Genomic DNA, 25,164 nt, shown 5'->3' on the forward strand with positions numbered 1-25,164 from the left:
CAAAGGGTGAATATCTGTTTACTAAGGGAACTGAACAAACTCAGGCCAAGAAGCTTCTAAAGCTGAGCTTTTAGGCAGCTGTGGATACAGAATACACAATCAAGGCAAATTGGGGTCACTGGTTAGAGGGGCATGCTACAGTTTCCTATGTGGCATGTTGGCTTTGCCAGGAGTACCATGAGAGGAGGAATAGAAATAGCAGTGGTGTTCAAATTCAGCTATTTCCCACATATATACTCACTTCTTTGATGTCTTTCTCTGGAATACCATGTACTCTGGCATAGAAATACAAGTGTTCTTCCACAGTTACCAGGTCATCTAAGGCATCCTCCTGAGGGCAGTACCCAACCAATGAGCTGTGAGAATCCACATGGCCCAGGGATCTAGATGAAGAAGATTAGAACACATGAGTTTCTAACAATAGGTCACTAAGTATTGTGTGAGAGGTTTTGTCTTGGTTTATATAGAGAGAATTTTGATAAAAGAGGGAAAATACTCTTGCTACCAGAGTAAGAGTAAACTTCAGTCACTTCAACCATCCCCTCCTTAGGCCATGAAGATTTAATAACGAAATCATGAAACCACATAAAAATTTGTTAAAATTATGTTGTGCTCTATAAGTAGAAGTATCCATTTGTACCCGCTCTTGTTCCGGATCAGAATGTTTCCACTGGAAGGAATTATGTCTCCTGTCAGCATCTTAAATATAGTGGTTTTCCCGGCTCCGTTCACACCGAGGAGGCCAAAGCACTGGGGTGGGGAGCAAAGAAAAAAGATGTAAGTCATGGAGACATGTTGCTATTGTAACTCCTTCTTCGTCCCTGGGTGAGACACCTTCCCTGGAAGAATATATCACTAGAATTATTTCTGGATAGTATACTGCACTGCTGGCATGTGGTAAGACTTTCTCTTCTAACACAAATGGGAATTGGGTGCTCTTTTCCTCTAAGTGTCTGAACATCTGCACAGATAGAGGCTCTGCCTAAATATGTTGTAGTGCCCCTTTGTATGACATGATAAACTACCCCTCAAGTACGATGTGCTGGCTCAAAGAGGTAATTACAGTTATAGATTTCACATAATTTACACAAAAATCACAACTTTACTGAAAAAGCCACTGATGCAATAATTTATGTCATCGAATGAGTTTGATGCATACACTCTCCAGCTCTGCTCAGAATACTGAAGGAAGACAGACATATTCTTTATTCTTTCAAAGCTACCTCAATCCTGTGAAATACTTAAGAATAGCAATGAATGCATGCTAAGACATCCCCTCTGAAAACAGCTGTCTTTCTGGCAGACTTTGAACGTGCCTAGGAAAGAGAGATGCCAGAAAGCATCTTGAACAAGGATGATAGTCCTGTCAATAGTCTACCCCAGAGACAGCAACAGTGAAAAGGGGCTCTCAGGACTTGCTGTGTGCTGGGAGTGAATCTTCCTTGGCAACAGCAAAGATTCATACAGCAAACACCATACACACACACACACACACACACACACACACACACACACACACATACACCTAGTCCATGAAAATACTCAGGGTTTGAGTTTTCTGTTTCTAGAAGAAGACTAAAACCATGGTTCCTACCTCTCCAGCAGGTATCCCAAGGCTGATGTTGTTAACAGCTATTATCTTTTTGTGGATAAGTTGATAGGTCTTAGTGAGATGATGGAGTTGGACCAGATCAAACTCAGCTGCACCACTCTCAACTCTTAATCTCTCAGCGCGCACATCTTCATCTTCATCTACTGTCTCCATGATAGGCGAGGAGACAAATTTTCTGAAGAAGAGCCTAAAAACCAGATCCAATGATTTTATTCGACAGATTCTGAAGTGATGCCACTCAGTCTGGACACTTGAATGCTCTCACTTCTCTTGGGGCATGCTACCTACTATTAGGCTGCTCTTACATTTGTTACATTACCCTGCTTATATGTCTTAAGTGGCAATAGTAGTGTTCTTCCCATATTCTCTGCAATGCTTGTAAATAATGATTAATTTCCCCGTATGAAATGTTTGCAGATCCACTGTTAAAATTCAAAATACCAATTTCAGTAACAATGAGATGCATGTCGTGAAGTCAGCTCCTGACCAGGAGTTCAGAATCATTAGTAGAATTCAGTACCTATGAGCCCCAAGTCATCCATCTCTTTATCACTATAACAACTGTCTCCTCCTCCCCCCCTCCACTCCCTCCTTCTCCTTCTCTTGCTCCTCTCCCATACTCTTCGTGCTCCTCTTCTTTCTCCATCTCTTCTTCCGCCTGCCTCCTGTTTACTGTGGTGAGTCTAAAATGAGATCTACACTCAACAATATTCTCTTTTCTGTCCTTATTTTTTGAAGGAAAGGGAGATAAAACCCAGCACGGTACTGCTGGCAATCCACAGGTCTCTCTTAAGCTCATCCATAATCCAAGCGCCATTTATTCTGTACTCTGTTTACAGCTAATGCCTCATCTCAGATCCAAGAAATAATTTAGGATTACCAGCCCTGCCAACTCACTAAGTCCCAGCCCCACCTCAGTGTCTTGCCAAGCAAACACCAAATCAAGAAAAGCACACACTTTAAAGTCCAGTAAACCAATCATTTCAGGTCTACCTTGGAAGTCTCTTCTTTTAAATGGTACCAGGATTCCCCAAACTGGTATTTTCTTTTTATCTCCTCTAGTCTAAAGCCCACTCGTGCAGTTAGTCTCCAAACATTGAAATGCCCTAGAACCCTCAGTCATGAACTGATTTTCTTCTTACTTCTATCTCTACTGTAAGCTTCAGTCTTAACCTGCATTTATCAGTTACCCCAAACTACTCCTGTGTCTTTGACTCTTGCATTCCAATCTGCACTGCTTCTACAAAATTACACCTGCTAATGCATCACATGATCATGGTGCTCACTGGTCAGTAGCCTTTAGTAGACCACCATTGGTTTGTCTGATAAAGTCCAAACCAGATCTCTCTACTAAGCATTCAAGGGATCCCATAATTTTTCAACCATACAATAAGCCTAAATGACCTATTTCATCACATGTATTCTATCTTCTAATCAAATTGTATAATTTTCCTTAAATAGCCTAAAATATTTTCCTTTTTCTTCTTTTCTTTTATTATTACTTAATTAAATGTATTTTAATTGGTAATGCAGGTATATATTAAAGTCAAAATGGTACTAGAAAATAGAATATGAAAAGCAAAGGTAATCTATTATAAGAAAGTAAATTTCTTTTTAACTCACATGGTAATGTTTAATGCTCATTTCTTAACCTTTCACTTTGGTTTAATGAATATTGGATTAAATATTACATAGATAATTGGATCATTCACTCTTTGTATGTACATGTGATACATACATATGTATATATATGTGTGTGTGTGTGTGTGTGTGTGTGTGTGTGTGTGTGTGTGTTTGGTTATATATGTGCAAGTATACATGCACACTTATGCAGAGAAGGATGTTGGCTGTCCTGCCCTATCATCACTCTTTACCTTATCCTTTGGGGAAGAGTCTGTCACTGAACCCAGGGCTTGCAGTTTTGCTTAAACTGGGTGGCTAACAAACCCTAGGGATCTGTCTGTCTCATCCTGCATCCAACAATGCTGGGGTTACAGTAATTTGCTGGGATATGTTTGGATTTTTCATGCAGGTGCTGGGTATCTGAATTCAGGTCCTCATGCTTACACAGCAAGCATTCTTTTCTCCACTGAACCACATTCACTGTGGCTCAATATAATAGAATGCTGGAGCTTTTTTTTCCTGCTCTTTTGCTATTAGAAATGGTTAGTACGGTGAATAACTTTGCATGCACAAGTCTGAGTTTGTGGTATTATCTTGGGAACACCTCCGAGGAAGGCAGTGCTGGATCAGGGTAAGTAAGTGCAGCCGTGTCCCTCTTTTCCTTTTTGATGCTCTCATCACGTCATCCCAGTCATCTTTCCTGAGACTCACTGCCCATGCTACACACTCACACTTCTTTTTCACTTCTGACCTTCAGGTCTTTACTATTTTCCTCAACTCGTCCTTTTTGTTTACACACCTGTCTTCTTTCCATCACTGACTTTTAGTCTCTTTAAGGGTAACAACTATGCTTACTTAATTTTTCTACTTATCCTACATAAATACTTGCAGGCAGGTAGGAAGGGTGTTTACTATTACAGATATTTACTAGAGTTAAATGAATGATAAGTTGGGCTACCATGTGTTTAGAAGGTCTTCGGGTAGACTTTCTCTTGTTACTAGAGGAAACACAAAGATTGTTGCTCATCTCTGAATGTTCTGACTGGAATATCAAGGAGGGCCAGCGCTGTTTTCAAGGGACTTACCTGAGCTTCTTTATCAGCCACTCATTGAGTAGGAGTCGCAACAAGAAAAACATGGTGCCCTGAGAAACCAAAGCCACAAACATTGCACCTAGTTTATCCATTTCAAAGGTTTCACTTGGGTATTCCACACCATATGCCTTTAAGAAATCCAGGACTGCTTGTTGCTGGGAGAGTTCTATCAAACCGTAGCCAAAACAGAATTGAGGGAATATCAGGAAAATTCGCTTGAGGGTTTCAGAAATAAGTTCTAGAGTCTGAAATAAGAGCAATGACAAAAGTTAGTTTTAGGATCCCAACAACTTGACAAACATCTAAAACCAAATGAAGACATGTGAGGAAGCTGGTGCAGATTGACAACTATTTTACACGTATGCTGGAATTTCATGTTGTATTTGCTATACAAATAGCAGAATTTGTCATCAAAATACAAGTAAAACAAATGTTTGTCTTGAAGTGTCCCAAGGTTCAGGTCCAGTCCTGGAGGCAAAGTCATTTCTAGACTTGCCTTAGAATAGAGGGGAGATAAGTCTAGCAAGAATGGTGGGATCCAAAGCTATGTCAGGGGGTTCCTGAGTGAGAGTGGGCTCAGGGAATCTGAGCCTGGGCAGAGTCCGACAAGGTGAAATGAGGTGGAAGGAGAGTCAACAGATATCAAAGAGGCACAAATGGCTCGTTTTCACGTTATTCACACCCCTTCCACCTGGTGATTTTCCTCCCTCCTCCTGGAGTGTCCTTGTCTATTCCTCACCTGACTTCATTTCCTCTCCATTCTTTTCCATTCAATTGCCTGGCACTGCTAGTCCTTCTCTTTCACTAATCGTAATTGTTAGCTCTGAATGGAGAGTGATGCTTACAATGAAGTAGATTCCAATACATGATTGAAAGGGAATGAATTAGTTTTTTTTTTTCTCTATGAGTGTTCAAATGAATCCTATATAACCCACAGTCATATAACTTGTCACCACTGCCCCTTAGGGATTCGTTAGTGAATAAAATGTTTAACTGACAGACTGGTGCCATACAATCTATCTGATTTCGTATCTGTCAGTTTACTCAAGACCTAGCAAAAGTCAGTATTATTACACTCAGTAAATACAATACTAAGCATTAGCCCAGATACAGCTTAATTTTTCAATATATAATTTCTCCTTTTCTAAACTTAATAAAATCAAATGATTTTTTTCTATTTAAATATAAAGACAATCTTTTCACATGGAACATGTTAAGGTTTCTATGCATTTTCTGAAGTTTAACTGACAGATAAAGGGCCTTACCGGATCATTAGGCTTTTCCTTGGAAAGAAAGTATACCACCGACAAGGAAACAATGGAATTGATGCCAAAAAACAGGTTGACACAGACATAAGTGATGAAGGCCATTCCTGTTTCATGGAAGAGACCAGCCAGCAAATACATCCAAGAAAATGTTGCGTAGCTGTAGGATAATAAAAGTTAAAATTATGCCTCAGTTACTCAATTCTACAAAGCAATAAAATAAAACTCAGATGGGTTTCCAAAGGAAAAGCAAACATGAGTGATGAATAGTGAAGCCCTGAAGCTAGGTCTCTATTTCATTTTGACAAAAAGACCCTCAAAGATGGTTTTAAAATGACAGCAAGGAACCTCTCTTTCAAAAAAAAAACCAAATAGTTTCCCATCATCACAACTATAAATTAATCCTCTTTGGGGCACAGTGTTACCAGGCAAGATTTCTGCTGCTCAGAAATAGGAGTTCAGTCTGAGTAAATCTTATCATTTAAAATTGAGGAAAGATAATGACATCGTAATAGGTAGCTAAGCCATCAAGATCTGGTTAGAAGACATGTGGCCTTAGAGGAGCAAAGATGAGCACCTGTAGTTTTAAATGGATCTAGAGACAGAAAGGCTCCATAGTTTCCCCAGTTTTTAACTAAAAGATACTACCCATGCTTTTGCAGTAGACCCATCTTTTCCACTAAGCATAAATTACATTATGCAACCAACCTGTATTACTCTACTATAGAAACAACAGTATGTAAGCCCATAGGCATCTCTAAAAGACAAACAAAATATATAGAAATAAACTTACATATACCTTATAAAGCCATATATAGTCATCTAATCTGTCAATAAATATATCCATATGTATTCATATGTTTCTGGTCATTCCAAAATATCCATTTTATATAATTTAGATTATGTGTATAAGTTAGTACAATGTGTGATACCCAGTAAGTGCCTGTTAGTGATAACAATGTTAATTTTTAAAAGTGTGTTACTTACAGACTGTGGACTAGCAAGTGTAACATATTGCTCATCATCACTCATGTTAAATGACCCCAAAACAATTGTAAATTTGCTAATGAGACTAAGGTTCTATGTGTCGAGGAGTGCTTACTTCTGTTTATTCTTATTCCTTTGCATAATCAGCAGCTTACCCAAACAGCAAAAGTAGAAGAGACACAGCTCCTAGATTATTTTCACTGTAGAAGGCAGGTAGCTTGAAAATTGCGATGACACCAATTGAAAATGCTACAGGGACCAAGTAAAAGACCTATGGATATAGACAAAACAATGTTGAATATATGGAGAGCATTCTTTTTAAATCAATAAGCCATCTAGTTTAAAGCTGCAGGAAGTTGACCTAGAAAAATTGTGTAGGGATAAATTTCTATTTATCTTCCTGTTGCATGTAACATCCAGCTTACTTTACATTTATTTCACTTTAGAATTTGTCTTCTCTGATATGAGGTCAAGGCAGTTTCCATCTAGATAGATATACAGGAAGTCCCTGGTGTTCTTGCCTCAAGGCTTAAGACTTGGGATCATTCAGTGACAGAGGTTCTGGGAGAAAGATAAGAAAGCCATGTTTCTTGGTATTAGAGTCAGTCCTCCAAGTATTGATTTCATTTTGGATGCTGCTCTCTCACATGGCTGCTTTCTGAGGTTTGGTTATCAGTGTTGGGCATTCTGTGCAAAACAGCAGGACAACCATTCTCGAATGCTCTTGAAATCACAGGTACATGAAGAAAAACCTCAGTATTCTGTTGGCAAGTAAAGACATTAAAGGCTGAAGAGTTTGCAGCAAGATGCACACATCGTAGGTGGGGGTGCCTCAACTTGGGGTTGGTGGTCAAGGGAATTTTGTGAATTGCAGTGAGCATCCGTATTTAGACAACAGGATCTCAGTACTTAAGTAGACCTTCACAGAGCACACAATGAAGCTTCCTTAACATTTAAGCTCCGTGAAGTCCAGAGCAGTCATTACCATTCTTTTAGACTTGGCTTCAGCAACAAGCACATTTCAGAGCTCACTGGATGCATTAACAAAATGGATCTGCGGTTAATTACTCTCCAACTCTTCAAGCCAATGATCTTGACAACAACTCAGACAATAGCCGCAGTCATGGGCAAATGCATGCTCATCTGGGCTCTTGGCCAGCATTGCTACATTTGGAGTCAAGACTGATCATTTGAACTTGGGGAACACTTCACAGAAAGGAGAGCGCTATCAATGAGATACATCCTTCTTGCCTCTGGTAATCTTCTCTAGTGTGTCATTCAGCGGGAGCTATGACTTTGAATTTTTCACTATTAGTTGATTAAATTTTTATAAGCTTGATTATTTGGCACAATGGGGTAATGCTGTTAAGCTTCTATTTTGCCACAGTAGTGGTTCTCAGACTTCAGTGTGCTTGAAAACCACCTGGGGGGCCTTGTTTGAAATGCATCCTTTCCTCACTCCACCTCCCAAGATACAGATTGAATAGACCTGGAGAAAGGCCCAGGAATCTGCATGTTAACATGTACTCTGGGAATCTGATATTTCAGAGATAGTAGAGGTAGGTTTTTTTCCTCCCTCCAATCATCAGAGTAATATAAGCCAGACTCAATTGATTTTTTTCATAATTTGCTGTCCTTGCAGTAGTAATTTGAATAATTAAAGCAAATAGCACTTGAATGTAAAGCTGATAGACTTCTATTCAAATTGATCCCTTCTCTCTTGCAATGACAAAAGTTACTCACCATGTCATAGATGAAATTCGTCACCCAGTAGCATGTCACACCAATGCCGGAAATGTGTTGCAATTGCTTGGCTTTGGTCTGATGCTCCCTGACAATGTAGGTGACAAAGCTGGCAGTGGTGACAGAGTAGCCCATCAGGATGGAGAGCGCCACTAAAATATCGATTAAACTGCTGATTCTATCATGAACAATAGGGAGAGGAAAGTACACATAAGTTTTTGGAGCTCTTTCCCCTTTCAGGAAGATTCATGACTAAGACTATCAACCAGACAGTGCATGAGCTAGCTGTGGCACAAATAAGGCTTCCTGCTAGGCAGCCAGATACTATCTTCGACAGGCCTCTGCTGTGACCCTGGAATAAATGGAGCCTTAGTGCATCTGAATTGGCTGGGGGTGTTTGACAGAAAAGCCTTGGTCTCCAAGGGCTACAGAGTGTATGTAAGGGATGTATAGATCTTGAGCAGAGAAACAGTACTTAAATGCTATGCAGGGAAGTTGGAATGATAAAGCACTTGTGCACTTGACTCGTAGCAGCAGCAGATTCAGTGAATCTGCAGTCAACAAGCTCTACTTGGCAGCTCTTCTCCACATCCTCCCAGAGCCTTCCTTTTATCCCAGTCAGTGACTTATATTACCGGCCCTTCTAGATTGACATTCATTCGGATACCACTGTGATTTCCAATTATTGAGCATTATACAGAAGCTCAGCTATGCCAACCAGAAAGGAGCCATGCCAAGGCAGGAGATGTGCTTACGTGGCTTGTTCCTGGTCTTGTACCCCTGGATAAGGATGGCTATACATGATGATCCCTGGAAGAGGAGAAAGTCCTGCTGTCAGAGGGTATTCAGTTTATCAAGAGCACCGACTTTTATATGGATAATATACAATGCTTTATTTCTTACAGGCTGAGCCAAAGAATTGTACTTCAAAGACTCTCATTTAAAGGAAAATGCTTTCCTCCCTTCATCCCAAGTCCCTCTGACTACTGGTTTTCTCTTAATAAGAAAAAAAAAAAAAAAAACACTGTCTGCTTGTGTGTGGGACCTTCTGTAAAGAGACAAGAACATATACAGCATGTGCCATACTTGGGAGTACATTCAAATGATTGCTTCCTGTGTTCTTCTGTCTGGTCATGCCTATTTGCATTTCAGCTTTATTTCAGAAATTAATGCATTTAAATAAACAACTCACATGGGCATCAATTATATGAGCCCCTCTAAAGAGCAGGTACCACCCAAGCCCTTCTTTCTGAGCTAAAGATAGTGGTCAGGAAACATGGTCCCCCCCAGAAGATGGCCCCTCCTTTTTTTTCTATTTCTAAGAAGCTTATTGTTTGAAAGTTCTACCTACCAGAGTTAGAATTGGGAACCTTGGTGTTGCATTTGCATAACATCCCAAGAAGCCTCAGAGCTTCTAGTTGCCTCAATATTAAATTAGTAGCCATTTAATTCCACCACAATCACAAATTATTGGGTTGTCACAGAGTTGTCTATTATTTCTGAGTTGGAAGCAAAGATCTTTCCTGTCTGTTTTTTTTTTTTTTTTTTTTGATCTTTTTTAGTCAGAGTTTAAAGTGGACATTCAAGTTTCCCAAAGGTCATATGTAGTAGGAAGGCAGAATGTATACTGTCTAGATAAATGTGGCAAAGAATGGTAAGGCATGAGACTGAGGATATCCTCTATACCCAAGGAGCAATAAACTGAGAAACAATTTTTGTGCTTACCACTTGGACGGTATGTATTAGGACACTTGGGTGCAATATTTGTGTGTATTCTTAAGGTAACTTAAATTGATAGCTTTTATTAGGAAGAGTGTGACACTTTCAGTTGAGTTCCTCAGCAATAGTGTATTGGATAGCCTTATGTCAACTTGACACAGCTTTGTGTTATCTGAGTGAAGGGAACCTCACTTGAGAACATGCCTCCATAAGATTGGCCTGTAGGCAAACTTGTAGGGTATTTTCCTAATTAGTGATGATATGGGAGGACTCAGCCCATTGTGGGAGGTGCCATCTATGGGCTGGTGGTCCTGGGTTCTATCAGAAAGCAGGCTGAGCAAGCTATGAGGAACACGCCAGTAAGCAGAACCCCTCCATGGGCTCTGCATCAGCTCCTGCCTCCAGGTTCCTGCCCTGTTTGAGTTCCTGTCCTGACATCCTTCAATGATGAACAATGATATGGAACTGTAATCCAAGCATAACCTTTCTTCTCCAAGTTGTTTTGGTCATTGTGTTTCACCACAGCAATATTAACTTTAACTAAGCCAAATAGCATGTTGAAGAAAATATGCAGTTTTTTTAAAGACAAAAACAAAGAAAACAACAATAATAAAAAAAAAAACACTTTGACCTCTGATTTTAATCACATTATAGGGAATTTACTTTTCCTATCTTCTGTGAAGATTAATGGTCTCTATTTTGTTTTGTTTTTATTTTTTAAACTGGCTCTCTCACTGTGCTGTCCTGGTTGGCCCAGAACTTACTATATAGACTAGGCTGGACTTGAACTTACAGAGATGAACCTATCTCTGTCTCTTTCCTGAGTACTGGGTTAAAGGTGTTGGCCAGTAAGCCCTGTAACTTTTTTTTTTTAAAACCAAGGTCTATTTTTCTCTTAGCCCTTCTTAAAGCCTGCTAAATTATAATATAGACAGGAAATGTTTGTCTTTTATTTATACATTCTATTCCTGAAATCAAGAAATATTTTTATTTAGCCAGAGGAATCTTTGCAAATATAGTTTTGCTTACTCTGAAAAATATTGTGGAATCAGGTGTTCTCATAAGTATACATTGAAAGATGAAGTAACATATCAGGACTAGACTTCTTTATCATAGACATCCCCACAGTTGCTACAGTGTCCAACACAATGTTTTAGGTATATGACTGAAACAATGGATGCTTATTAAAGCAAGTCAAACATTAAATCTCCCATTAGCCTCCTCACGTGCAACTTATATCAAATGGAGGCATTTTCTGCAGTCTGTATGGGCATCAAGCTAAAATTAGATGCTTCCAGTTGGCCATTGCTGCTAAGGCAACAAAGGATAAGACTAAACAGCAGGGTAGGAGGAGCATATAGCTGTATAACATTTGTCAGAGAAAACATGCAAACCAGTATTCTTTGGGAAGATAGAATTTCCACATGAATTTAACCACTAGAGGGAACCCCATGAATGTAACAGTTATTGACATTGCTGATGAAAGTTAATTAAAATATTTCATTAGCATATTAAGCTTCAGAGTAAATGAATTTTACAGCTAAAGTAAAACCCAGTTCACTTAGAATCTAACAAAGATGCTTCAAACAAGTAAAGGATGGTAAGGAAAAGGTGATGAGAACGAATAGGTTGAATTTTACAGACAAGCTCTCTTGTCATGGGAGACCCTACACAGATTTCTTCTTCCAAAGGAACAAAATGTCTAGCAGAGAGGGTAGAATGTTGTTACTTTCCATAAATTTGAATAGTAAAATTTAATAAAGAATAGAAGACACACTGCTCTTAATTTATGTATAACTTCACTTATTTTTAAATTGAAAAATAAATTTCATTTTAGGGTCAGCATAAGTTTTATGCTCCCAGATGCTTTTATACTCCATAACTTAAAACACAATGGTAAGGCCTTACAACAGGCCTCCTGGAGCCTAGAGTGGCTCCAGTTGCATTAGTCTAAGTAATGAACACTAATTATAAAGGAAACCAGGACATGGGTTTCCAGAAGCTGAGCCACTAAACGACGTGACATTCTCCTGTTCTCTGTATCTTTGCTACTTCTCCCTAGCTATTTCTATAGCTGCTACACTTTCATTATCTGTCCCAACAATACGTGTCTTTTGCTCTGAATACAATACCCCACAGAAGGATTTGCAACCTATTTCAATCCAGGTGACACTCACCTGGCTTTTAGTCACCATGTCATTTTAGTTACTACTTTTGACTTTGTCCTTTATTAATGTGCTACACCTAAGGACTATCCATCTTGTTATTTTCTTTAAAGCTCTTCCTGCTAGGGGGGAAAAAAAGCCAAACAGTTGGGGGAAAACACTATTTCCTCTGAAAATATCCCCGAAGGCTCTGCTGCCAGAACGTGTATCTTGACACTAGAGTTTACCTCCACAGTTATGAGCACATTAAGCAGACACCAGAATGCAAGAGGGTAGGGTGATGAACGAATAAGGGGGCAAGGTCAGCTTTTATAAAAGATAGTGTGTGTCATTTATCCTTCCTAACAGGCTGTTTATTAGGCTGTGTCCTGGACAGCAAATGTATTACTTCATTTTCATCCCCCCTTATTATTGTGTTTTTAGGATCATATGGAAAAATAATTTGAGCAAGGCTCAAAGAGATGAAATGGTCTGATGAACAGTAATTGAATTAGAAAAAAATAAATCAACTTCTTTTACATCCCTGCACTGTTTAAAAGTGATGTGGAGGGCTTTGGGGAAACAAAACTGAAGTGCATCTGGCTGAGGCTGGATAAACAGCTAGGGGCATCAGAAGAAAGAAGAGGCAGGACTCAAAGAGCCCTGAGTTCAAATCTCACTTCAGCAAATTAGTGGAAGCATGGGAGTGATGGGGAATGTTCTGTGTATGTTTGTCCTATTGGTTGATGAATAAAGTACTGTTGGTCAATAGGGAAGCAAAATGGTTGGGACTAGGAGTCAAGTAGGATTCTGGGAAATGTAGTAAAGAGAAGTTGCCATGTGATCCAGGCAGGAAGTGATGTAACAGGGCAGACTCAATATATAAGCAGGGACAAGCTGGAAATCACTCTCCTCTCCTCTTCCCTTCTCTGTGGAAACGCTGAGCAGATGTGATGTAGACTCCAAGGGAGTAAGAGGCCCAAACCTTTTCTCCAGTAAGATAAGGCCATGTGGAAATACATGGATTATTAGAAATGGGTTAATAATTTGACAGAGCTAGCCAATAAGAAACCATAGCCAATGGCCAACAGCTTTATAACTAATATAGCATCTGTGTGTTTCTTTGGGGAAGAGAAGGGCGGTAGGACCTAGCTGGGCCAGAAAACCTCACATTACATGAAAGCATAGTAATGTTAACCCCAAAGGGAGCTGTAAGTAGCATCAATATTTTGCATAATGTATGTGTCATATTAAAAGTGCTCCATATATGGAAGCACTCTGGGTACAATGTAGAAGTTTGTGTTTTAAAAGTTTTGTCTTCCTAACAGAGTGTGGTGGTGTCCAACTTTAATCCCAGCACTCAGGAGGAAGAGGCAGGCAGATAGATCTATATTAATTTCAAGCCAGCCAGGGCTACAGAGTGAGAACTTGCCATTAAAAAATTTTTTTTGCTTATATAGATCTATGAAAAATAGGCATGAATATCAATTGGTCAGTTCTTGTCTGCAAACAAATAAATAGTTCTGAAACATTTTCCACAGGACATAACAACTAGCTGTGAGAGCAGAGTGGTAAGAAGTTTCAGTTACTATCCTGACTTGGCAAACGAGGAAACTAAATTAATCTGAAGTTAAGGGTTATCCAGAATGTCCCATCTTGAAGGAGTTGGAGCTGCAATTTAGATGCAGTAAACCAACCCACAACAAGGGCGAACAGATACAGAGAGCATGTTCACATTGAAGGCTGTAGGAAAGACCATAGTTAGTGATGGCTCTGCACAGTGATCATACCGTGCCTGGCAGCATCGTATTCTGACATGTTCACTCTGAGGAGGAAATTGTTGAGGCTGTTGAGGTAAGCTGGGAGGGAGTGGTAGCCTTCTGGGTCATACCACACCTGTCAAATTTCAAAAGAAGACAAGATTAGGTTGCAATCCAATAAATTAGGTGCTCTTTAAAGTATCTTAGGATGCTCTTTAAAGCATCAATTTCCCAATGATTCATTTCCACCCCAAAGATAATGAGGTACCCTTGGAATGTGGATCATAGACGGATCTGTGCATTTTGAATTATATATATGGACAGAGACTGGGGAGCCAGCTATATTGAGTAGCAGGACTGACTTAACAGTGGCTCTAAATCAGTGGTTCTCAAACTGTGAGTCACCATCCTTTAGGGGTTGAACAAGCCTTTTACATCTTGCATATTAGATAGCCTGCATGTCAGATATTTACATTATGATTCATAACAGTAGCAAAATTACAGCTATGAAGTAGCAATGAAATAATTTTATGGTAGGGGTCACCACAACATGAAGAACTGTATTAAAGGGCATCAGCCTTTTAGGAAGGTTGAGAACCACTGCTCTAGATTCTTCTACAGGCAAAGCATGAAATGAACTAAGAAGCCATTGTATCTCTGTAGCAGATGCATAATGATTGAGACTAGAATGAAGACTCTTATTAGCAGTAATAAAAAACAGCAACAGAACAAGAGAAAGGTTTTTAAAAATTATGCAAATATTGAGTCCTTAACTACAAAACTGAGTTTTTTCTTAAACTTATAATTAGTTTTTCATTATAAATAACTTAAAGGTCTGGCTTAAAACACTTTTTAAAAACAGTAACAAAGTTTCTTTCAATAACTATTTTGTGTTGTTTATATACTGAAGTGTTTTTGTTTTTGTTTTTGTTTTTTTAGGGAGGGAGGGGAAATGTGATTGGGCTGGGAAAAATTAATCAATGAATAAATAATGAAAAAAAATATAGTTTTAAAATTTCCACTAACTTTCTGTGCCTAGTTAGGGAATAGCAACCCACAGAATGAGAGCTACTTTACCTTCCATATCAAAAGCAAGGCGTTTAAAATACTAGGCTGCTTCAATTGAAATGGTCTTTATTTAAAATTGCATTCTGACCTGGAGAGTCATTATTTAATATTAGAAACTCCCTTAATTATGAAAGGACATTTACTCAGTGTGTGGAGAGAGGAAGAAAAAGACACTTAAGTTCCGGGATTCTTACTTTCCACAGCATTGTGACAGTCTGGCCCAACAGTGTCTGTTGAGTAGGGATGTAATAAGAATGGAATGGAATAGTTTTTCTAAAGGGAGAAGCTGGCACTTGTCATGGAACAGTCACTAACCAGGTGAACATTAATTGCTCAACTTTCTCCTCAGTTGTATGTGTCTCTCACTACCCATGAGAAATGTTTAGAGGACATTAAAATTTTCTGTTTCTAAAAAGAAGTAAACAAATAAAATCCCTATAAGTGCTGTTTATCATCTGGGTAGTCATGTCTTTGGTTCGTTGACTGGCTTGTCTCTAAGCATTGGTGCTATCAGGGAGAAGAAAAACAAAACATTGATGTTATTTATCTCCGGTAATTAGTTGTTATTCCAGGTTTGGAGAGAAGCAAGGCTAAATACACACATTCCCCATCTCTAAAAGGTTGTGACACATACATAAAGAAAAGTGCATGAAGCATAAAGGCACAGTGAGACAAAAGAGTCTAAGGATCACACATACTAATCTTTCACACACTAAAATCATCACTGGAATGCTGAGCCCCTCCCTGATCTCTAGTGTTCCAGATCACAGCTCTGACCATTATTCCTTAAATGATGTGGTTGAGCTTTCCTTACCCTGTAAGTTTAGAGAAAGGTGAACATGGTCCATGCACTACTATCTGTCTGGCTCTTTTTTGCATATCAATGATCCGCAAGAGATTCAGCCTGCTTGCTATCCAGAGTGGAGTGCTTTCCGTTTTTATTTTCATTGAAAGTTCTACTGGATGGATGGATGGATATGAACCGTGTTTATCCTATTTCAGAAGGTGTTTGGAGCTGTGTTTTGGGCTATTTTGAGAAGCACAGTACTGTGTTTACTTGTCTTCTGGATCTTATGTATCCATGCCTCCTTAGAGTACATGTATGCATCACACAAAACTGGTCTTATATGTTTGTGTTTCTCACATGAAAATGCTTAGATATATCAATTTTACTTCCCTGTTTATATGACCTCCCAGAAGAAAGACCAAATTTACCTTAGCAAGAGTTCTATTGACAGGAACTGCTGTTATATCAAAACGAAGGTCGTTAGTCAATTTCAGCCCAAAACTCCAACCTCCATATCTACATAGAGCAACAAAATTTATATTTGTTTTAGTGGAAAAAATCTTCTGAAGTTAATCTAAAATATTTCAGTAGGAGCTTATATTTTCTTTTCCATCCAGAACACAAAACAATGAAATAAATACAACATGATAAATATTTTCTATTGATCCTTCTTATCATATTTTAACTCAAGCATACATCATAACTAAAGGTAAGAGATTAATATAATCTTTCTGGGGTGGTGGCTTGTGCATGTGATTTCAACACTCAGGAAACTGAGAAAACAAAGCTGCTATGACTTCCACGGCAGCCTGAGCTGCAACATGAGATCCTGCCTAAATAAAAATTCCCAAAGAAGCAGAACATTAAACAATTGCATATATGCAATGAGCATTTTTAAAAGAAATGATCTAATCTAAAAGCTCAACATTATAGTAATTAAATATTTTTTAGATAATACCAGAGCAACATAATTTATTATCTTTTTTCAAATTAATTAATTTCTGGTCTTATATTATTGTTTGTTCCCACATTTTTTCCTCTAAGATGCTTGAATGTGAATTAGGCATGTCAGTTTATGGTCTTCATAAAAATTGACTTTAAAAACCAAGTAATAATTTTCAGAATAGACTAGTTTAGACATTTGCCAAATTATATTCAACTTAAATAATGGGGCAGTGCAATTTACACTACAGTAACCTCATCCTAGATGTGATGGCACAGAGATACAGTTTTAGCATGCAAATTATACCATAACTTGTTTTTAAATGTGGATTTTTAGGCTAGTTTTTTGTAATGAATCTTTTATTGTAATAAATTTACTTTATCATAAAATATTTGACTATATGAAACACTTAATATACATGAATATAGAAAACACTTGGTTGTAACTAAACCCATGTCTGTGAAAATTTCAGGGATAAAAATAACAAAATATTAATAGTGATTGTACATGGGTAGAAAAATAATGATATTTTTCCCTTCTTCTTTTGCTTATCTTTAACTTAACATTTCCTAGCGAATGTGAAGAACTTATGTACGTTGAGAAATGGAGGAGAGATGAAGGGAAGGAGGAAGTTTTGACTATGCTAATTGGCTTTACATCATGGCAAATGTGCAGGGAACTGGAGGACAAGGCCTTGCATACACAGGACCCTTTGTCCACTCACAGGCACAATCTACATTTTGAGAAATTATTATTGCAACTCAGGCCAACCATCACAAAAAGTCATGCTTTGAAACTCCAAGTACGTGCAGGACAGTACATAACTCCTATATTGCTTTGGGATAAAAACAAGTACAGATTCAACAATACATTTTAAGACCTTAAAAAGCCAGTAATTTTTAGTTTGCTCAAATTAATCTTAATTTAGTCATTACCTGAATTTCAATACATAAAGCTATGTATACATAATAAAATACTGAACCATAAAAAACCTGCATCAGTGATCAGATCAATCATCAATAAATTAAATCGAAACAATGATCAATTTAACCATATAAATAATTTGAAACTATTGTCTCTACTGTCTCAAAAAATCTGTTATCATAAAGATCAGAAATCAATTAAATGTGTTATAAACAGACTGTCTTACCTTTTCTGCACAAAACGATTTGCAGTTGATATGAGATAATTTTCCATGTGGTTCCCAGTGAGGTTATAAATAACTTGGGAAGAATATATTCTTCTATGAGGTGGGGAATAATTAAATTTAGGGCATTCCTGGAAAATAAAATCAAATTAAGTTCTTCCTTCTTGTCCTGTGTGAGTTAAATAGACTGTTAAATGCCACTGTCTCCTGGTTTGTCCATTACTGCAAAGGTTAAGGTGTCAGTAGAACTTTTCTGCTGCCAAGAAATTGGAACAATTATTACTTATGTAAAGTATACGCATGTGTTGAGGACTCACCTACAGCAAATATATGATCTTATGTTTAACTGACAAGGTAACTTTTTTTAAACAGAAATATCTCAAATGTCTCAAGAATTCACAGGGAACGAGATAGTGATGTGCCTCAAATTTAAAAATAGCATTATGAGAAGAAACTCTTGAAAATGACAGCAGTGAATTGATAGTTCACAAGGCATTAGTTTTACCTACTTAACCTAGGAGGGAAAATGGTCATTAAATACCTTGGCTTACATACAGATTTTATGTATTAGTTTTATGCACATACATTTATTATTTAAGGACTAATTTTAGGCTTACAGAAAAGTAACAAAGGTAGTAATGATAGTTCTTGCGCCTCTTGAACCACTAGGAACATCTTAACATAGAGATCACATTTCTATTTATTATTTACTTTTAAGACAGGATTTTAAGACAGGATTTCTAGCTCAGACTGGCCTCAAGCTTACTATGTATGGGAAGATTCCTTTGACCTTCTGGTCTTCCTGCTTCTACCTCCCAAGGACAAAGATTACAGGTGTGCACCACTCTGTCCAGCTTTGGAGCTTGTGTTACACACTTCTTCTTACACTCAGCTTTCTACACTTCATAACAACCTTGCTGTTGTTTAGCTCCTGAAGTCTCATTGCCATGATATTTAATCTGGAGAGAGTCTAGCACAATGCAGTTTTGCCTTTATTCATTCACACCAAGTCCCAGAGCCAGAGGCTCACAGTGTATGGGAGCTGTATAAAGTTGCAGATTCCTCTGAAATGCCAAAACTGGATTTCACTGTATATCAAGTTGCATCTACCCAAAAATCAAACTTCAGAATGGCATTGGCTGCCCAATTAATCAGAGGAAGATGTCTCCACGTAGAAAGTACAGGTCTGAAATTTTTTATCAAATTTTATTATACGTGTAAAGAAACACATGCATTATAAAGGTACTGCTTGATGAGTTTTGACAAAGCAACACATCCATGAAATTAGCAACTATGGCAGAAGGCAGAACCCCATCAATTCAGAAGCCTCCTTCTCACACTCCCTGCAAATTGCTACCATCCCTCAAAGAACATAGATGAGGTTTTAGCCACTTCATTTTTTTCTAGCTAGCACACAAAATAATGAGTTTGTTGTTGTTAAATTAGAACAGGGAGTGAACACTCTAAATGGTAGCTGAGACTAACATTTAAAACTGAAAGATTCCAAAGTTACTAACAATAGTTATTATTGTTATTAACTATCTTGCATGAGAACACCAAAACAGTCTATGCTCACTGGAAATATTTTCATTGTAAAGTGTTGTACTAAGGTCAGGGTACAACCTTCTTACATTTGAAGAAATCATTGAGAAAGAAAGCAACTCCTCCAGCATGAGAGAAGTTGGTGGCACGGTGATTCTTAGAAACCAATAGACTTTTCTTCAATAAAAAGTTTTATTTAACATTTTAAGTGATCTTATCAATTGCATGAGTTTACGAGCCCAATGTTGTTTACATTTCATTTAAATACTGACTGCACCTTCTCTTCTCTAGGGTGATTGCTTTGATACACAGTATGTGTGTGTGATACAGGTGTAGTGACTCAAACAGAAATATGGAACTTGTCCAGTTAGCTTTGTTCTCCTGAGAGTTTAATGAGCTGATAGCTTAGAAAATTAAGATCTCTAGTCATAGTATAAAGATAAAGTGATTGTTGGATGAATTTTTAATTTCCAGGAAGGGAATCTTGATGCAAAAACCTTTGAGGTGTTGCTTGGGAACACATGGAATTCCTCTCTAGACTGACTGGTGACTGACTTCCCAGCTAGCTGCTGTGGTGGCATGCCCACTATATTTCCAAATAGGACAGTCACGGCCACTTTTTGTGCTGTGAAACTGAGCTTCTCAGCTGGAATGGACTTGAGATAGGGATTCATTCTCAGTTGGTTTCTAAAAGGCCACTGTCAACCTCTAGAAATTTGTCTCCAGTCAGATTTTTAAAACAGTGACCTGAAGTTCAAAGTCAATATTTTTTGAGCTGCATAGACCTATATCTTGAAGCTACTAGCTTCCATAAAATGAAATTACGCTGGCTCTTTGGTAACCTGGATATATCTTTCAAGTTTTGCTATTTATTCTCTTCTCTCACCCCTCCCCCTTTACTGAAACTGCATTCTCTTTTACCTGGACATTGTCTGAACAGGAGCAAACACCAAAGTTGTCAATAGCTTCTCCACTTGTGTTCCATTTTCCCAGACTGTCTTTTTGCAAACACTGCCTGTAAATAAAAACGATGCCGAAGTGAGGTGTGCATATGTGTGTACATGCATGTTCTCATGCTTGTGTGGGAGCATATAAATAAGTAGCTGGTGTTGAACTCAGGTATGTAGACCCACGTATGATTGGCTGATATTTAATAAGTTGATCATGCATTGCAATAATGTTTTTGATTTGGCGTTTAATGGGGGTGAGAATTATAGGACAGTCTCAACTGACTAAATGAAGTTAAATCAAAGCTCAGTGTATTTTCTCACTATGGAAGGAGAGGACTTGGTGTTCCCTTTGTTCATTTTATGCTTCTCATCCTCTCTGCTGATGCACTAAAGTCAGGTTAATATATGTTATGTGCTAGCTTGAACATTTAAATCAGCTATGCTATATATATGAAAATGCCAGAAGTGGAGTCAGGAGCCTTAGATCTTAGGTTACCTTTGTGTCATGCAATCTAGACTTCCTCAGACAAATACAAAGGCTCTATGGCCCCTAGTTTCTTCATCTGTAAAGAGATGGGGCAGTCTATGGGGCCTCTGGCAGTGAAACCAGTATTTATCCCTAGTGCATGAATGGACATTGGGAGCCCATTCCCCCATGGAGGGATACTCTCTCAGCCTAAATACATGGGGGAGGGCCTCGGCCCTGCCCCAAATGATGTGACAGACCTTGATGATTCCCCCATGGAAGGCCTCACTCTCTTTGGGAAGTGGATGAGGGGTGGGATGGGGGGATTCGTGGGGGGCATAGGAGAATGGGAGGGAGAGGGAACTGAGATTGCTTAGTAAAATACGTTTGTTTATAATTTAAATAAATATTTGTTTAAAAAGAGATTAATGGGGCTGGAGATGGCTTAGTGGTTAACGTAACTTGCTGCTCTTGCAGATAACCTAGGTTTGGTTCCCAGCATCTATATTGAGTGGCTCATAATGACTCATAACTTCAATTCTAAGGGATCCCACACCCTCTTCGGGCCTCTGTGAGGACAAGGTGTGCATGTTGTACACAGATACACATGTCGGTGCTCACACATACACATTAAAGAAAAATAAGTAAGTCTTTAAAAGCAATAAAATGGGATGAACAATATAATTCTAATGTAATTGTAAAATGTAACTATGAATATAAGAGGATCAAATATGTAAGGAATCTAAAGTTTATTATTATGGTATAGTATTGCCAATGAATGAATGAAAAGAAAGATAGAATCTGTTAGATACAGAATATCTAGATATTCATATCAAGATAATATCTTTTTCCAGAAAAATCACACACATGCACGTTATGTATTCCCACTCACACTCATGCAGACTACAATGTTGGAAAGAAGAAGAAAGGAGAACAACTTACGAAGCATTTGTATTCAAACACATGTTGTCAATGCCAGGGAAATTCCACAATGCTGAGACCAGGGCATTTGTGCTTGGATCAAAATTCCTGCAATATTAGGCAACATGGACTCCGTCACTAAACTCACATTCACTAATAACTTTAAGACATGAATTATGCCGTCTACAAACCTGCTTTTCCATTCCCTCCCTCCCTTTCTACTTCTCTGCCTCCCCCACTCTCCTCCCCTTCTCTTCCATTGGGGTGTGAACTCAAGGCCTCCACACATGCTAGACATGAGTTTTAGCACACAGGTACACCCACACTATAGGTGCAAAAGTTTATGAAAGATACAGGCTTTCCTGCCCTGAAGTTCTGCTATGACTTGAATTTAACAATCACATATGATTGAAGTCTAACCATTAAAAGTAAACATACACTCTAATTTTCTTTGTAGATGCACATAAATCCTCTTAAGAACTTATTTGTTCTAAGTAGTACGTTTCTTCAGCAGAATTAAATGCTGTGTTTTGCTTCACCCAGGCACAGACTCTCGAATCACTATGGAAACAATCTTGTTGGAAAGTAACTCACGCATAGAAGGCTGTCTGTTCGGAGGTCCCATAAATGGATGGAGAGATCATGATCTCGGGATAACTGTTGCTGGAATCTCTAAGCGTGCCAAGGCCCATGGCAGTGGCTACAAAGACGATGGGGAGGATGACCTGAGCAATGAGACCTTTCCAGTTCCTGCGGGTGTGGTGGAAGCGCTTGATGAGAATAGCCATTATCTTCTTCATCAACAGGCCAAAGCCATCCAGCTTCTCGCTTCTTGTCAGGACTTTGTCTGAGTAAGGACAAGAGATTTGATGTGGTTCCGGGTAACTTCCATAAATCTAGTTATAACATGACTTTTGCAAACCACAGATGAATGGGATCATGTTGTAGGATGGGAGAAGATTCTGTTTTCAATGTTCAGACTGAAGGTTCAGCCGTCCATTTCTAATATTGCTTTAAGTCAGGGACCACAATACATACCCCATATATAACTGAATATAAGAGTGTTATAAAAATTATGACTCACTATCACCAGTTACATACATACATGTAGTAATTTTAAATGGAAAAGTTAAAGATTCAGAATTGTATAAATAAATTCTGTTCCACACTCCAAAGTTCAATACAGACACAATATGTCATTACTAATTTTGAATATACAGAAAATAGTATTATCAAAATTGAATTGAAATAATATAAATAAAACATCAGCCTAGTGTAAGAACTGGTTCCTACTATAGTAGAGACTATTAATTCCATTGTTTCTGCTTCTAACATGAAGTCCAATGAACTCACTCTAAATGGAAAAGGAAACCATCTCTAAGATTTAATTCTCATTCAACCATATATTCATCACACTCTCATTAGAAATTTAGAAAGATTGTCGCCTTTCAAGACTCCACCTTCAGCCCTAGAGCATCCATAAAAGAATCATTGAGAACCTGTCTACTTAGCACTCCCACTCTGAAATGCTTTCTAAGGCCTGAGAAAACTTTCCAGTGCCTTTGGGAGCCAGGGAAGCCATGGTGACTGCAGCTGCTCCATGGGGCTCTTAGGGCTAACCATTTCATCAGCTTTCCACCCAGGTAGATTCAAGTAGAGCTGCCACCACCCGTTTTCACCTGTGATAAGACAATGGTGTTCGTCAACTCTGTGTACACTTAAAATTCTCCATCACAAAGCATGCAGCACAAAAATCATGATCTTCATTTAGCCGATAAGAAAAAATACAAAGCTGCTTAATTTAAAATGAATTCCAATTAAGCAGAGTGAACGAGCTTAAATGCAAACTCATATCTCTGCAAAAGGGAATTGTACAAGGAGCTGAATATTTTGAGTTAATTAGTAGTCTTTTCTGTTTCTTGAGAAATTACATGTGGATGACTTACAGGTGTGTCAGAATGGAGTGAACGTGCTTCCTCAAAGATAATGTCAATGAGGGGAGCATTCCGAATGAAGAATAACTTCAAATTAGGAGAAAAAGGCAGAGGCAAATACACAGAGGCAGATGACCACTTTCCAATCAAAGCCCTCACTTTCTCAGACTCCACAGACATATTCCCTAACAGATGACAAATGGGAAGACAGAGGAGACTCAAATTCCAGAAGTGTACAAACATCAGAGATGTTCTTTCCTGACTTTGAGAGACAGGCAAATGTTTACTAAAAAGTTCTGTTCCTGGAGATGTCTCCCACTTTAATCAAACTGCTGAAATGATTTCTCCATAATTCGTATATCATTTTACTGCATGCTTCCTTAAGTAAATCATGTCTCCGGGCTATAAATTAACTGTCAGAAAGAGACTAAGTGACAATAAAAGCTACTTTTAAAGGAACTTCACCCCTCAAAGTTGTGTAAAAACTGTGAGTTTTCAAATATATCCTGGGTGAAGAGTTGAAGGCATAGCATTTAAATAGAGATATTAACCTTCAGGTCTAACTTAACCAAGTCAGAGACTTTGCCCCCCAAAAAGGATTTTCTTGTCCCCTTCCTAATCAGAGTTGGAGGGAGATAGACAAATTTCCCAGTGAAAGGTGATAAAAAAATCCACAACCCAACAACTTTATTTTGTGTGACTTTGGTCCCACATGTGTGCATCTAATGATAGAGTGTCCCTGATAAGATAGTCATGCTCATTCCTTCACAGCCCTGATTGCCAGAGGAACTGTAACTTGTGAAGCACGCCTCTGAAATTACAGAGAGTTGCATCCAGAGAATCATTTCTGATGAGCAAAGAGCACCCCTTCATCACCTGTCAGAGGGATTTCCCAAGTTCACCTCACATTCATAGCCATCTCACTGTTGAAAGGAAGACTGTGATGCGCCATAATGACTATTTTGTGTATCGAAAGGATGCTTTTTGTGTGTTAGGATTGTTAATTTTAAAAGAAACTTTAAAGTTGAATTCTAAAGGAGAGTCAAAATCTGTGCCTCTCTTTCCCCCATTCCACCATCTAGGAAAAGTAACCAGAGCATGCGCATTGGGTTTGTACCGTCTCTGTCTGTAAAGTTGCTGCTGCTCACAGACAAATCGTCAGGAGTTGAGATGCCATTGACACTGGGATTCCCAACTTTCCTCTGTGTTAAGTGTTCAAGACTCATATTACCACTTTTTTGCGAATCTTTTGTCAAGTTCAGGAAGACCTAGAAAAAGAAGTCAGATCACTTCATTAACATAAGGGGTCTATATCTCTTGGGACCTCGATTTTGATTTTGAATTATTATGACATTTATTAAGATAACTATTTCCCAACCTACATTAAGAGAATATTTTTACATGTAAAAGATGGTCATTCTCATCTTTTGGATGTAAAATGTTGAAAAACATTTTCTTC

The 25,164-nt window shown here is 38.3% G+C and overlaps 1 protein-coding gene across 2 annotated transcripts in view; it reads right to left on the minus strand.

Moving 5' to 3' along the window:
- The window catches only part of Abca12 (ATP binding cassette subfamily A member 12), a 166,766-nt gene that overhangs the window by 12,188 nt on the left and 129,414 nt on the right, over nucleotides 1-25,164 (minus strand). For both annotated transcript variants that reach the window (XM_035439241.1, XM_035439240.1), the window contains 15 exons: nucleotides 24,823-24,973; nucleotides 22,366-22,618; nucleotides 21,793-21,879; nucleotides 20,356-20,449; nucleotides 17,896-18,023; nucleotides 16,231-16,318; nucleotides 13,978-14,083; nucleotides 9,080-9,134; nucleotides 8,325-8,502; nucleotides 6,737-6,852; nucleotides 5,595-5,754; nucleotides 4,321-4,574; nucleotides 1,595-1,799; nucleotides 641-750; nucleotides 242-383 (listed from right to left, as the gene is read on the minus strand). In XM_035439241.1, the coding sequence (XP_035295132.1) occupies nucleotides 242-383; nucleotides 641-750; nucleotides 1,595-1,799; nucleotides 4,321-4,574; nucleotides 5,595-5,754; nucleotides 6,737-6,852; nucleotides 8,325-8,502; nucleotides 9,080-9,134; nucleotides 13,978-14,083; nucleotides 16,231-16,318; nucleotides 17,896-18,023; nucleotides 20,356-20,449; nucleotides 21,793-21,879; nucleotides 22,366-22,618; nucleotides 24,823-24,973 (2,127 nt within the window). The remainder of the gene's footprint in view (nucleotides 1-241; nucleotides 384-640; nucleotides 751-1,594; nucleotides 1,800-4,320; nucleotides 4,575-5,594; nucleotides 5,755-6,736; nucleotides 6,853-8,324; nucleotides 8,503-9,079; nucleotides 9,135-13,977; nucleotides 14,084-16,230; nucleotides 16,319-17,895; nucleotides 18,024-20,355; nucleotides 20,450-21,792; nucleotides 21,880-22,365; nucleotides 22,619-24,822; nucleotides 24,974-25,164) is intronic.

This window comes from Cricetulus griseus, chromosome 2 (genome assembly GCF_003668045.3).
Source record: "Cricetulus griseus strain 17A/GY chromosome 2, alternate assembly CriGri-PICRH-1.0, whole genome shotgun sequence".
Classification (NCBI taxonomy): domain Eukaryota; kingdom Metazoa; phylum Chordata; class Mammalia; order Rodentia; family Cricetidae; genus Cricetulus; species Cricetulus griseus.